The sequence below is a fragment of the Onychomys torridus genome, chromosome 23, assembly GCF_903995425.1.
Source record: "Onychomys torridus chromosome 23, mOncTor1.1, whole genome shotgun sequence".
Lineage (NCBI taxonomy): Eukaryota > Metazoa > Chordata > Mammalia > Rodentia > Cricetidae > Onychomys > Onychomys torridus.
The window spans coordinates 48,778,167-48,791,216 of record NC_050465.1 but is presented as its reverse complement, the minus strand read 5'-3'; the positions used below and the strand labels follow the sequence as shown (position 1 = coordinate 48,791,216).

The following is a 13,050-nucleotide window of genomic DNA, read 5'->3' as shown; positions in this document are numbered from 1 at the left end:
CTAATAACATCTGTTGTCATCTTTCACAGGAAAATGGTGTATGTGCGCGCATGTGCATGTGTATGCATGCGTTTGTGTGTTTGTTAATCTGTGTGCACATGTGTATGCATGCATGTGAGGTTCAATATTGGGTATCTTCTTTGGTTATTCTCTACCTCTTTGTTTTTAAGACAGTCTCTCACTGACCCTGGAGGTCAGTGAGATCTTGCTAGGCTGGCTAGCCCGTGAGTTTCAGGCATCCTGTCTCCACCTACCCAACTCTGAGATTATAGGTGGGTGGCACAAGGCTTGCTTTTGGGGGGGGGTGCTGGGATCCCAAATTCAAGTCCTCCTGCCTTTGTGGAGTGTACTTCACCTACCCAGCCATCTCCCCAGCCCTCAGAATAAGGTTTTCAGATGCTTAAAACAAAATCCACAGAATGTCAAAGAAGCTGATTGTATGGGTATAGAACATGTCAAGGTGCCCTAGGAGAGACACGGGCTGTGATTTTGAATTTTCAAAGGCTTCTGTGACGGTTTTAAGAAGACTTGAACTGTAAGGGCAAAGAATGGAAGCAGACCAGTAGCATGGGGCTAGAGCAGTTGCTTCCTTTAACCTGCCAGGACCGAGCCTCAGAAGCTGGGCTGTGCAGCTCTGTCTTTTTGAGTGCAAGAGGAAAAAAATGTATAACTTCTATTTATATTTAATTTACAGTCTTTCTGAGTGCAAGAAGAATAATGTATGACTTTATTTATATTTAATTTGCCCTCATTCTTTTTAATGATCGCTCTATTGAATATGGGCTTTACAGTATCCTAACATGCTAGGACTTTAGTACATTTATATAATTCATGGATAAATCTACATATATTTGGGGTGCACGGTCAGAAAGTATTTATGACGGTGTCATTTGATCCATCAGATCTGCTGATCACAATTTAGGGAGAGTGACCCTGGGAGAGGCAGAGAAAATGCCATGTTGGTTGAGAGCGTACTCCATTTCAGATCCATTTTGTAGGAGCGCATGAATTCTTGCTGTAATTCAACCTCGATAAATGGCAGTTGTGTTTCTCAGGCACCCTTACCTTTCCTTAAGAGCCCTCATCAGGCTGTAAATCACCTCAGAGGTGGCATGTCTCCTCCAGGGAAACAAGTTTCTCGAGGTGATTGCCAGCCTGGCAAAGTGGTTCTTGATATTCAGCCTGAAACCTGGGGGTTCTGAAGGGTCCTCTCCTTCCTGCCTGGGAGCTGGGAGCACAGTAGCTGGGTGTGCAGTCACCTCCGTGATGTGTACACCTGCATCTACTCAGTCATCTGCTGGGCACTCCTGTCCTAATGCTTTATGTGTCTCTTAATCTGCCTGTCTCAAACGCCCTTTTGTTCACTCTTGGGGTGCAGTGGGATGAGTGGTTTTACCATTCTGGGTGTCACACACTTGCTGTGTGCTTCATTTTTATACCCCGGAGGGGTATCTGGTGTAGACAAGAAGGAAGTCGGGGTGCAGGAACAGGTCAAGTAGGGAGAAGATCTGAGTAACGGCTTACCTAGTTCACTTAAGAGTTGATGAGCCGCACCATCCCTGCAGTCTCTCTTCCCCTTCTCTCCCTCTCCATCCTCTTCTCCCTCCCCCTCCTTCATCTTATGCCACTCCCTTCCTTCCCCTCCCTCCCTCCTTTCCTTGCTCTTCTCCTTCCCTCTCCCCTCTCCGTCTTTCCACCTACCTTCCTCCTACCTCTCCCAACTTCTATCCTTTTCCCTTCCTTTCGCCCTCTCTCTCACTAAAATTATTTTCTTTTCCAATCAGGGAAGTTCCTTTATATAGGAAGACGGTTAAACCTTTCATGAAGTGAGCAAAGTTTCCCACAGGTAGATTAGAAGGATAAGAATCCGTGCCTTTTAGGTATGGGTGGTCCACACCTCGGATCTCGTGAGGTGCTGGGGGGTCTTTGGAGAAGTCATCCTGACCATATAGTGAAAACTCTAACAAGAATTTACAGACCGGCCTCACCTGTGCAGACCAATGTAAGGATCTGGGCACAGAATGTGGAAGACAGCAGCCTAAGTCCCCTGCTCCCAACTCCATGTGTCTTCTGCTCCTCTGACCTCCGAACCGAACCCTGTGTTCAGGCACAGCTCCTTCATCTTGCTGAATTCCTTTGTGATTATTTAAAATTTCTCATGAATGAGTATTTGCAAGAATGCTAACTGGAAGGTAGACATTAAGGAAATCAAAACCAAAAACAGCCTGGTGAGTCACCTAATGTCATTGGGCTGAGATGTCAGGCACAAAGGGACCCGACCTTTGCCCTGTTCTGCATAGTGTCCCACTGCAGCTGAAGCCAGTGGCTGGGAGAAAGGGCTCTGAGCCACGTCACATCTCCTGCAGGCAAAAGTTCACAGGTACCAGGACTCTGAACTCTCTCCTGCATAGGACAGCCGAGCCTGTGCAGGGAACAAACCAGGCAAGTGCAGTATTTCGGGAAAGATAACCAAAACTTCAGTGCTATTTGTTGAAGAAACGAAAACAATTCAAAGAATTCAGCGAGAGCAAAACCAAACCTTAAGTGCCCCTGTTTCTGTCTCCCCTCTTCTCTGTCCTTTCTGGACCCTTCACAGCATCGTTATCTATGCCGGGCCAGCCAGTTCCTGTGTGAGATTGAGCTGGAACAAAGATCCCTGGTACTAGGAAACATCAGGTTTTAGATTTTATTATTTTTATTATTATTAATTGTTTATTATTATTATTATTATTATTATTATTATTATTATTATTATGTCTTTGGGACTGGAAGGCATTTTGAATTTCTGAACATTTAGGTGCCTTGTTCATATTTACATATATATTTTTGTACCAGGTCTCCATGTGAAAGAACAGAGAGCCCTGTGAGTGATCCATGGCATTAAGTAGCTGATGCCCACTAGTCTTTCAGACAGGGCCCTGGGGTAGCTTGCTTTTCCTGTAGCACCCCTCTCATTCTGAACATACCTGAAGGGCACCCTGGCTGGCCTTGTCTCCTTCCACATACGTACTGAAGAGCTATTAAAACTTGCACTGACCACATTGACTCCAGCCTTGGCTGTCTGGAGCCGTGAGCTCTCAAGGGTTTTTAACTGACGTCTGATTAGGCCTTTCTCCCAAGCAGTTCCTGCAAACACAGGAACTAGGGGAGGGATGGAGGTTCATTGTCTAGTCAAGAACTACCTGGTCCAAGAAACCTGTTGTATATACCATAAGTTGAGGGCACGCCTTCACTTTTTTCTTCAGCAGATGTATCCTTCCCAGTGTTTCTCATCAAGGAGCTAGCAATAAGGTGAACCCAACACAGCTTGGTGTTAAGACATACATGCATGTGCATACACACACACACACACACACACACACACACACACACACACACACACACACTTCCATAAATGAATCTTTCCTCCTAGGCCCCACCACTCCATGTATCCTTGGTTCCCTTTGAAGGAAATGCATGTCTCACTCCCCTTCTGTACTGCATCTTGCGGAGCAGTGGGCTCCCTGGGGCACCAATGTGATGAAGTAATCGTTGCAAGCATGGCTGGGGGGTAGTGTCTCGAACCTTTAATCCCAGCACTCAGGAGGCAGAGATGGGTGGATCTCTGTGAGTTCCAGGCCAGCCTGGTCTATAGAGCGAGTTCCAGGACAGCCAGGGCTACATAGAAAAACCCTGTCTAGGGGGAAAAAAAAAGATTTTCAGGCATGTTTGATTTGATTCGAGGTGATAGAAATGGAGAATTGTGAGTGCTTTTTAGTCAAGTTTAAAGGGACGAAAAGGTGGAAAGAAAAAAAAATAGGTCAAGTACTGTAACTAGGTGATGTTTTCTTAAATATTGTGTGCTGTGAGATGTAGCTGTTGAAAATTCAGAAAGATGCGTACATCCATTATACTGTAGCTTGAAAGTGTGTGTGTGTGTGTGTGTGTGTGTGTGTGTGTGTGTGTGTGTGTGTGTGTGTATTGTATGTATGTGCTCGTGTGGCTATGTTTATGTGTGCATGCAGGTACATGTGCAAATGTGTGTTCATGAAGGTATGTTCTGGTCAGAGATCAGAGGCCAGAGGTCAGCATCAGGTGTCTTCTTCAGTTGCTTTCCACTTTGTTTTTGAGGTAGGATCTCTCCCTGAACCTGGAGCTCACCAGCTTGGCTAAGCTGCCTGGCTGGCTGGTGAACTCCAGGGATCAGCTTGTCTCACTCTCTAGTGCACATCTGTACCCAGCTCTTTGACATGGGCATCCAGGATGCTTATTTATATGCCTATGCTTATGCATCTAGCACTTTGGTGAGCTGTCTCCCTGGCCCTCAAATTGGATACTTTATAATATTTACCAACAATATGGGTCTCCCATGTGCCAGCTACTGTTTCTAATTAGTATGTAATTTTACAAACCTTTTAGGGGTACACATTATTGTTATCTCTGAGAAAACAGGAGCCCAGAGAACTTTGTTAACTTGCCTAAGGTTAGACAGCCACGCAGGATTAATCACCCTTGCCCTGTGGTCAGACATAGGACCACAGGAAGGTTGACTGTGGCCCCTAGACCACTGTACTTACCAGCCTTTCAGCAGCAGGGGCACCACGTTAGGATTTCATTGGAGTTTTAAACATTATTTTTCTACTTAATGAGGGCCAGTTCACTATATAGTTAGAAGGATAAATATTTGTCCTATTTGATGACAGATGTGATGGGTTTTAAAAAAAAAAAAAAAAAAGCCCCAGGCAAAGTCATGCACGTTTTCTTACATATTCCTCCATCTGTATTTACTCTGTGGAAAGGTCACTTGAGCACAAGTGCTCAGATTTCATGTTTCTCAGCAGCTTCTCTGCGGCTAAAACTTGCTCTACAAATTGACTTCTAAACTATTTTGTGATGATGTATATTGCTGTCCAGTATGAACACTCTAGAAGAGCCACTGAGTCATGGGAACCTCCTAACGAGGACTTCTGCGAGGTTTCTCCATGAATGCCAGGAACTGGGAAGTGATTTTTGTCTTTCTCTCAGTTGATGGTCTGTAGCAGGAATCTTATTAATAAAAGAGTCTTATTAATAAAATCAAACTCAGAGCTAGGTATTGGAGTGAATGCTGGAAGAACAGAGAGACAGAACAAGCCACAGCTACCTCACCTCACCAGTTCCTCAGCTGGTCTTGTTTCCTCAGGCTGGATGCCTCTGTGTCCTCATCCAAATGGATCTCAGCTGAACTGCTGCTCAAAGCCTAAAAGCTTAACCAGCCAAATGCTAAACCAGACAAATGCTTCTAGTTTCTGGTCCTCATGCCTTATATATCTTTCTGCTATCTGCCATCACTCCCTGGGATTAAAGGCGTGAGTCACCATGCCTGGCTGTTTCTAATGTGGCCTTGAACTCACAGAGATCCAGAGGGATTTTTGCCTCTGGAATGCTAGGATTAAAGGTGCCACCATTTTCTGGTCTCTGTATCTAGTGGCTGTTCCGTTCTCTGACCCCACATTAAGTTTATTAGGGTGCACAATATTTTGGGGAACACAATACCACCACAGTGGTCCTGCTGTCTGTCCATGTAGTCCTGTTTACTGGAAGGAACACGGGTGGGTTCTGGGAGGCGAAGGTGTTTCTCTCATCCCTTAGCTACCTGGCTATGGTTTGCGGTGGAAGAGTGGGGGAAGGGAGAGAGAGGGGAAAAAAAGTCTGAAATAGTAAATGACTGGAGGTTCTTGAGAAAAACAGAGTTAGAAGCATTTGTGGTTCGGATGAAAATAGCGCGTTTCCTTTCTGCTTGGACCGTGGGGCTCAGAGTGCTCCGGGGAATAGAAAATAAATAAAAATTGATTCCTCACCAGTTGAAGGAAATGCCCTGACTCTGGGAACCGAAATGACAGCCCCAGAACTGAAGATCTTGTAAAGCCACTTTTGAAGGTTAAAAAAAGGAAAAACAGAGTGGGGGGGAACGGGGGACTCAACACCAGGAGGCTTTAAAAAAAAAAGTGACATTCTATATTAGGGAATCTAGTCTCCCTAAAATGATCTGAGAGGCTTTTTCTGAGACTTGCAGAACCCAAGCAGGCGTGCAGTCCTTCCTTGCCGACTGACCATGGTCCTTCCGTGTCTTCTGCAGGTGAGAAGCCTTACAAGTGCTCATGGGAAGGATGCGAATGGCGTTTTGCACGCAGTGATGAGCTCACAAGGCACTACAGGAAACACACAGGTGCAAAGCCCTTTAAATGCAACCACTGTGACAGGTAAGGCGACCTAGAAGCCACTGGATGAAGGAGGGAGAGCATGCTGTAGAGTGGAGGCTGGTCTGTATGTGTGATGTAGGACTAGTCACAGGCCTGGCGCACCCCCAGCTCCAGTGCAGTAGGTTGGAGGCTGGTCCATATGTGTGATGTAGGACTAGTCACAGGCCTGGCGCACCCCCAGCTCCATGGCCCTAGCAATACCTTCTACGTCTCTACTGCTTAAAAAAAGTGAGAGGAAGCCTACTCTTACATGGTATAAATTCAGGTTCTCAATTTGGTGGCATAGTATTTGCTCAGCATTGGCCTTTAACCAATGCTGGTCACTGGGTACAAACAAGACATCAGCACCACTCCTCACACAGAGGTGATGAGACAGAACACTACAGTATACTGGAAAAGGTAATAGACTATCTCATCATAGTTGCTTCTTCTGATCTTTTTATTATTACCCATACCACCTTCCCTCATCTTTCATAATGAAGGAGGGGGGGAAAGGTCCATTAATGGGAGAAAGGCTCATTTCTAAGACTTTTTTCTGAAGCATTATTAGAAATGAGTTTACTAAAGGAAGGGCCTGTTCTTTGGACATCTGGACTATTCCTTCCTCGATGAAGATATGCTCAAGGGTCCAGAGATGGCAATACTCTGCAAACGCTCCCTATAATTCAATTTCAAACCTTCAGCATTTGATAGTGGAAGGATCACGTAGCAACAGATAGTAGCCAAGTAATAGTATCTGACAACCCTGGCATGATCAGCCGATAAACCCCAAAATGGAGACTCTGCAGGCCAAGGTGAAGGCAGGATTAGGTTTAGACATAATCAAATAATGGGCTTGCATCTGAGCATGTTATCCGTCTAATCCTATTTCTGTGTTTAAAAGGAAGCTTAAGAAAATTAACCATCTTTTTAATGCAATACTAAAGGTCTCAGTTATGATGAGGAAAAAAAAAATGCTTCTAATACAATAAAAGTCCCTGAAAGCCTCAGGGTTCCCTGGCTTGGCCAGCAGATTGCAGGATGGCAGGAGGCGGGAAGCAGGATGTCCACAGAGGCCTGGCTGTCCTTGGGAGGAAATGAGATCCCTCTCACTTCCTGCCTCTCCCAGTCCCCACGCTCCACACCTGCATCTCCCACTGGCCAGGCCTTCCTCTGAGAGTTTGCTTGCTTGGAGAGCAGAGCAGGGATGTCCAAGTCCACCCTCGGCCAAGTTGGCCTGGTGTTCTTTTGGGATGCTTATAAAGGACAGTTGTGTTTCTCCCCCCCCCCCCCCCATTCTTCCTGAAGAGGCTATTTTCCTCTTATCTCCATCCTCTAAGAACTAAATAAAGACCCCATGCCTCCTGGAGTGCGGAGATAACCTCCCCCCAGGCCTGAGGAAGCCTGCTTCTAGCTGCTATTGTCAGCCACTGCCTGGAGAGTTGCCTCTGCTACCCAGGTACACAGCCCTTTTCCACAGCCCTTTCCATTCCCTAGAAGGCCTCTGGAGTGCAGAAGCTTTTCTTCCTCTGGGTGTCCCGTCAGTGTGTCTGTGTTTGACACCATCCTTCAACCTCTATCTCCCACAGCCCTGGCTAATAAAGAAGCCGACAGGTGTTGGCTCTGCCCACAGGCCTGTGAAGAAGAGCTTTCCACTGTTAATCAAACTGGGATGAAGATGAATTCTTTGTGAGCTGTGTAGTGGCAGGAGGTACCCGCAGAAGTCACCCGTCTCTGAAGGGTGTTGGGGCTGGGACTTGGAGATTGTGGCATTATGGGTTGCCCTAGTGCTTAGAAGCGGACAATGAGCACTTATGAGGAAATTGCCAGATCAACCCACTGAGGAATTCCTAACTTGGAGCAGCCGATACATTAGCAGTCAGTCACCCACTTGTGTGACTGATGTGGAAAAATATTCCAAGCCTGTTGGGTGTGAAGGAAATAGCAGTGATGGGTAATCTGGTTAGTCATTTGCTTTGTTTGCCTCATCAAAATGCACTGTGGTCTTTGCAGATGGAATTTGCTGTATTGATGGCACCAATTCTGGGATGCGATACCGAGGGGGAGTTTGAGCAGGCCAGAGTCCCATGTCCTAGGTCAGGAGTCCATTTTCAACCTCAGGAATGAGGGCTGGAACTCGCTAGTGTCTCATGACAGGCAGTACCTCTCATTTCACTGCTTAGGGAGCTAAGAATAGACAGGTCTGGGAACTGTCGTGAGGCCCCAAAGCAGATGAAAGGAAGCCCTGGAGTGATGGGAAACTGCCATTCCTTAGGAGACTTTGACCTTTGGAAATGGAGGCTGTCTACAGCTGGTAGCAGGATCCTGTACCCTGTTTGCTTCACAGTGTGTGTGAATGTGTCGCTGCTGGCCTCAGAATTTGAGCAGTCAGCCCCCTTTCTGTAGAGGCTAAATGAGGTTTAACCTTCCTTTTCTTAAACATATACCATGTATAATGCACACTTTTATTTTGTGTGTGTATTTTAAAAATACCTGAGGTAATTATATTTATTTGTTTTCTTTGCTCCTGCTTAAAATGTTAAATGTCACATACTAAACAATCTGTACGTCTAGTTTGATCTAGAACAATTTGTATCTGATCACCATGGGCTCATATTCCCAGCTGGCTGTCATGGACTGGAGCTGAATAACTGTCACATGTTGTGATGATTGTTTTTCTGCTATCCCTACCACTCCCTATTGCCTCTCCAGCACAAAAGCAAGTCATTTATTGTCTAGTACCCCCCTGCTTTCTGTGTTATCTCCTCTAACAAGCACTATTTCCTCACACTTAATGCCTTATCCCAAGTGGAAAGAGAGAATCTGGAAGTGTTGTCTGCTTGTTATTTATATTGGCTCAATGCACTTACATACTTCCCCACACTTGGCCCCTGAAGACACTGAGTTTTGTGACCTCCAGCTTCAGGTAAAGGTTGGAGGGGAAACCAATGAGGTGACTGTACCACATCCTCATCAGACAGAATCTATTGTAGCCCATCAAGTGATCCAGTGCTACAGGGACAGGCCCTGTTCCAGCCAAGAGCATGAGGCTATCGATGGTGGTACAGAGGTCTCAGTTCTACAGGCATAGTAACACTCCTCCCAACAGACCATTAGAATCCAGGGGGACTGTTATCAAGGTGGTCCTAAAAGGTCTTGGATAGTCAAGAGGGGGTGTTTTAGTATTTATAGCAGTACACCTTTAGATGACAAAGAGTATTAGCTGGGTTTCAGCTTCATAGTCTCCTAGAGGGTTGCAGTTGGCTTAACACACATTTGACCTCAGAGGGTCCTGACCATTGGCAAGAGAACGACCATAGGCTTTGCCTAGTCCTCCATAATATACCAGTTTCAGTCACTAAAGACCTTGTTCTAAAAGTCATTAGGCTGTTGTGCCATTATGAATACTTCCTGGGGCGTGGGAGCTTTCAAATGATTGGATTCTGCACTTCTAGACTTCTAGATGCCCAGTTTATCGACTCCTCTTTCCCGTTTCTATGCAGAGCTCAGTAAGTATAAATTGGTAAATGAAAATTAGTCTTGACTGAGTACCTAACCTGGTGTATTGAATTTGAGTGGAAACCTTAATTTTTGTGGGGAATCTGGTCTAAGTCTAACTATCAAACATTTCCTGGAGCTTGAGCAAATGAAGATGCTTGTTTGGGTCAGTTGGCACGCAGTTGTATTTCATACCAGACTAAAGGGCTTGGCTTTTTTCCTGAAGATTGAGGGATAAGGATGGGTAGTTGAGCATATATGTATGGCTAGATGTCCTGCCATAGGAGAAGCAGAACGCAGGTGACTGAACAATGCTGTACGTCAGGGAGATATTCCCAGGACCTGAGAAGGAAAGCAAAGAGTCTCACTCCTCCCTCTTCATCTCGCCAGTTCAGTATACTAGAGACAGACAGACAGACTGCTCTGTTGTTTTCTCTCAGGTCCCAATTCCACCCTAACCACTGATCCTCTGGGTTGATGTTCTGGTTGTTATGACAACCTAGGACCACAAATGTCTCTTGTTTGTTTACATTACAAAACCATCCTCCTGCTGGTCTGTAGCTTCCAAGTTCAATAGAAATCCCTCTCACTGGGCTGTGGTCAAGGTGTTGGCAGCCTGTATTCTATTCTGGAGGTTTTAGGGGGAGTCTATTTCTTGCTTTTTTCCAGGGTCTCATTGCAGGAGACTCCAAATCCTCCATCTTCAAAGCTGCTCTGACTCTTTCAACCCCCTTTTCCATTTTTAAGGACTGTGCTTTGATGATGAAGGGTTAGAGTCTCCAGAAATGGTATCAGCAGCCTGTAGATCTTAGAAAAAAGCAAAAGAGGGGGGAATTGGGGGAAGGAAGGAGAAGAGACAGTGGGCCCCCATGACAGTATGGAATTGTGCAAGTTAAAAGCTAAGTTCCCTGAAGACTATTGAGCTGTATCACTATTTTACAATAAATCAAATCTGTTTCAGAGTTAGTTCGGCGGGATTGTCCATATAGCTGTTCACTCCAAATTAGGGCCTAAAAAAAGCTGGTGGGGCCGGGGTTGTTATTCGGGCATCCTTGGGTTAGATTTTTTTCTGCTGTAGTTTTCCCATAACATAAGTTTTTCATTGTCTTTCTGTCTTATTTCTCCTCATCTCCTTAGGTTCTGTTGTGCATGTGTACCTATTTAAGGAATGGGCACAGACAGAGGGTGTGGAGACTGTTGGGGTCAGGGGACAGGGTGGATTTGTGATTTGTTTGTTTTAAGAATGAACAAACACAAGGAAGTCTTGCTTTGGACAGGAAACTCTGCAAGCCTGAATGGGTGGCTTGCTAATGTCCTAGCTAGGGTTTTGAGTGTTGGGGCTATCTCAGGCTACAGGGATGCCTAGGAATGTTTTTATAGGCAAGGCAAGGACTGGCTTAAGGAAAGAGGGAGAGAAGGAGAGCACATAGCCAGGGTCATGCATGGCCGTTGTTTTACATGCACATAGCTGATACTCCAGCCAGAACCTGAGATTGCACACTGTTGGGACATAGAAATGCTTATACTATACTAATGGTAAGATACAGAACCCTGCTTTAGAGTGATGCTAGTGTAAAAGGTTATTTATTAGCTCAGATAACTATCAGAAATGGAATTCAGTTTGTATTTAAGGTTGGCTGAATCCAGGTTCTCAGATATCATCTGGATTTTTTTCCCTTCCGCCTTTTCCTCTGCCCACTTCCTTCTCCAGCAGGCTTTTCCACAGCTGCAATATAGGCACTAGCAATGCCAAGCTCATCTCAGAGCAATTTAGCATTCCGAGTTGAAGGAGCATGTCTCTCTTCCAGTAAATTCAGCAGCTAAGAGCTGCCATTGGCTTCTGTGAGTCATATGACTGTTGCTTAGCAATCAATGCCTCCATAGCTTTCACCTTAGAAGGAAGGTCAGCTTTATACTACTGAGAGCGTAAAAGGGTTTCTACCCAAGAGACTATCATGTGTCTACTATCAGTAAAAAGGAAGGAAGATGGCCATAACATCTGCCAAGGAAGGCGCTCGATTGTAGAACTTAAGCGCCAAGTGTTAATCCAAAAGCCTCAGTCCCACTTTCTGTTCTCCACCTATGCAGCCTCAGTTCAGCTCTTTAACACACACAGAAACAGACAGACACACACAGAGAGACTGATGGACTCACCATGGAGATGTCACTAGGGTAGTGTTGAGGATACTCTGGCACATTCTACATACCATACCATACTCAGTCTGTGAACACCGTTCTCCATTCTTTGCCTTGACGTGAGTCTGTTATGCCTGTGTGAGCCTGGGAATTACAGGTAGTACCTTCCTGGGCTTTCGTTGTGAAGCTTGAGACTGCAATCTGGGTGTTAAAACGTCAGTGTTCCACTATCTGGTGATACAGGCCAATTATTCGTTATTGTATTTACAGTGTATGAGCGTGGTGTGCGTCTGGAAGCACTTCCACATTCGTTCTGTCTTAGATAATTATAGTTATGATCATAACAGTTAACATGCATTGACATCCTACTCCATGTGACGTGATATTCTTATACGCATTGTCTTCAGTCCTTTGCACAAGCCTAGGCGAGTGCTGTGAGCATCCCTGTGTGAGCTGAGCCACACAGCTCCTACAAGAGCCAGGGTTTGAACGGAAGCAGTTTAACCCTAGCTGGCTCCTCCAGCACACTTCCTCATCTCTCTGTAATTCATGGGTACCGTCTCTCTTTAATAGACTGATCATTTGGTGGTAAAAGCTGGACCTCTCTAACAGGCTTCTTTGTTTATCATTCTAGGTGTTTCTCCAGGTCTGACCATCTTGCTCTCCATATGAAGAGACATATCTAAACAAAACAAAACAAAACAAAACAAAAAAACAAAAGTAACCACCACCAACAAAAACAACAAAACACCGTAAAGGCCAGAGTTGCCATGGCATCAGCCAGTGTCCGAAGGAAAGGCCATGAGGCAGAGGGCTGGACTTCAGGCGGGGAGCACTGCCTCGCAGAAGAAAGTTCTCGAGTACAAACCTCTGTGTGCATACTTGTACACGCACACGTACACACACCCTCTCACACACAGACCCACACACAGACCCACTGTCATGCACTCAACTATATTTAAAGTATATACGTCTATTTCTTATGCCTTGCCCTAGCCAGATGGTAGAAGGCGAAGAAGAAGGAAGGCAGGCGAACTCAGCAGGCGCTGGCTGCTGACTCCAGCACTATTGGAATTACTTCCTGCTGTTACCATTGGAAAAAGAAAAAAAAAAAAGAAAGAAAGAAAGAAAGAAAGAAAAGCAAATGGACGTCTCCATGGTGGCCGGCAGTACGAGGGGCTTGCAGAATTTGCTTCTCAGTGCAACTTGATATAAG

At 45.4% G+C, this 13,050-nt stretch overlaps 1 protein-coding gene across 4 annotated transcripts in view; it reads left to right on the top strand.

Moving 5' to 3' along the window:
* Positions 1 to 12,565, top strand: part of Klf7 (Kruppel like factor 7) — an 88,450-nt gene extending 75,885 nt beyond the window's left edge. For all 4 annotated transcript variants that reach the window (XM_036173564.1, XM_036173563.1, XM_036173565.1 and 1 more), the window contains 2 exons: positions 6,098 to 6,221; positions 12,469 to 12,565. In XM_036173564.1, coding sequence (XP_036029457.1) covers positions 6,098 to 6,221; positions 12,469 to 12,520 — 176 coding nt within the window. In that variant the 3' untranslated portion in view covers positions 12,521 to 12,565. The remainder of the gene's footprint in view (positions 1 to 6,097; positions 6,222 to 12,468) is intronic.
* Positions 12,566 to 13,050: the final 485 nt, after the last annotated feature.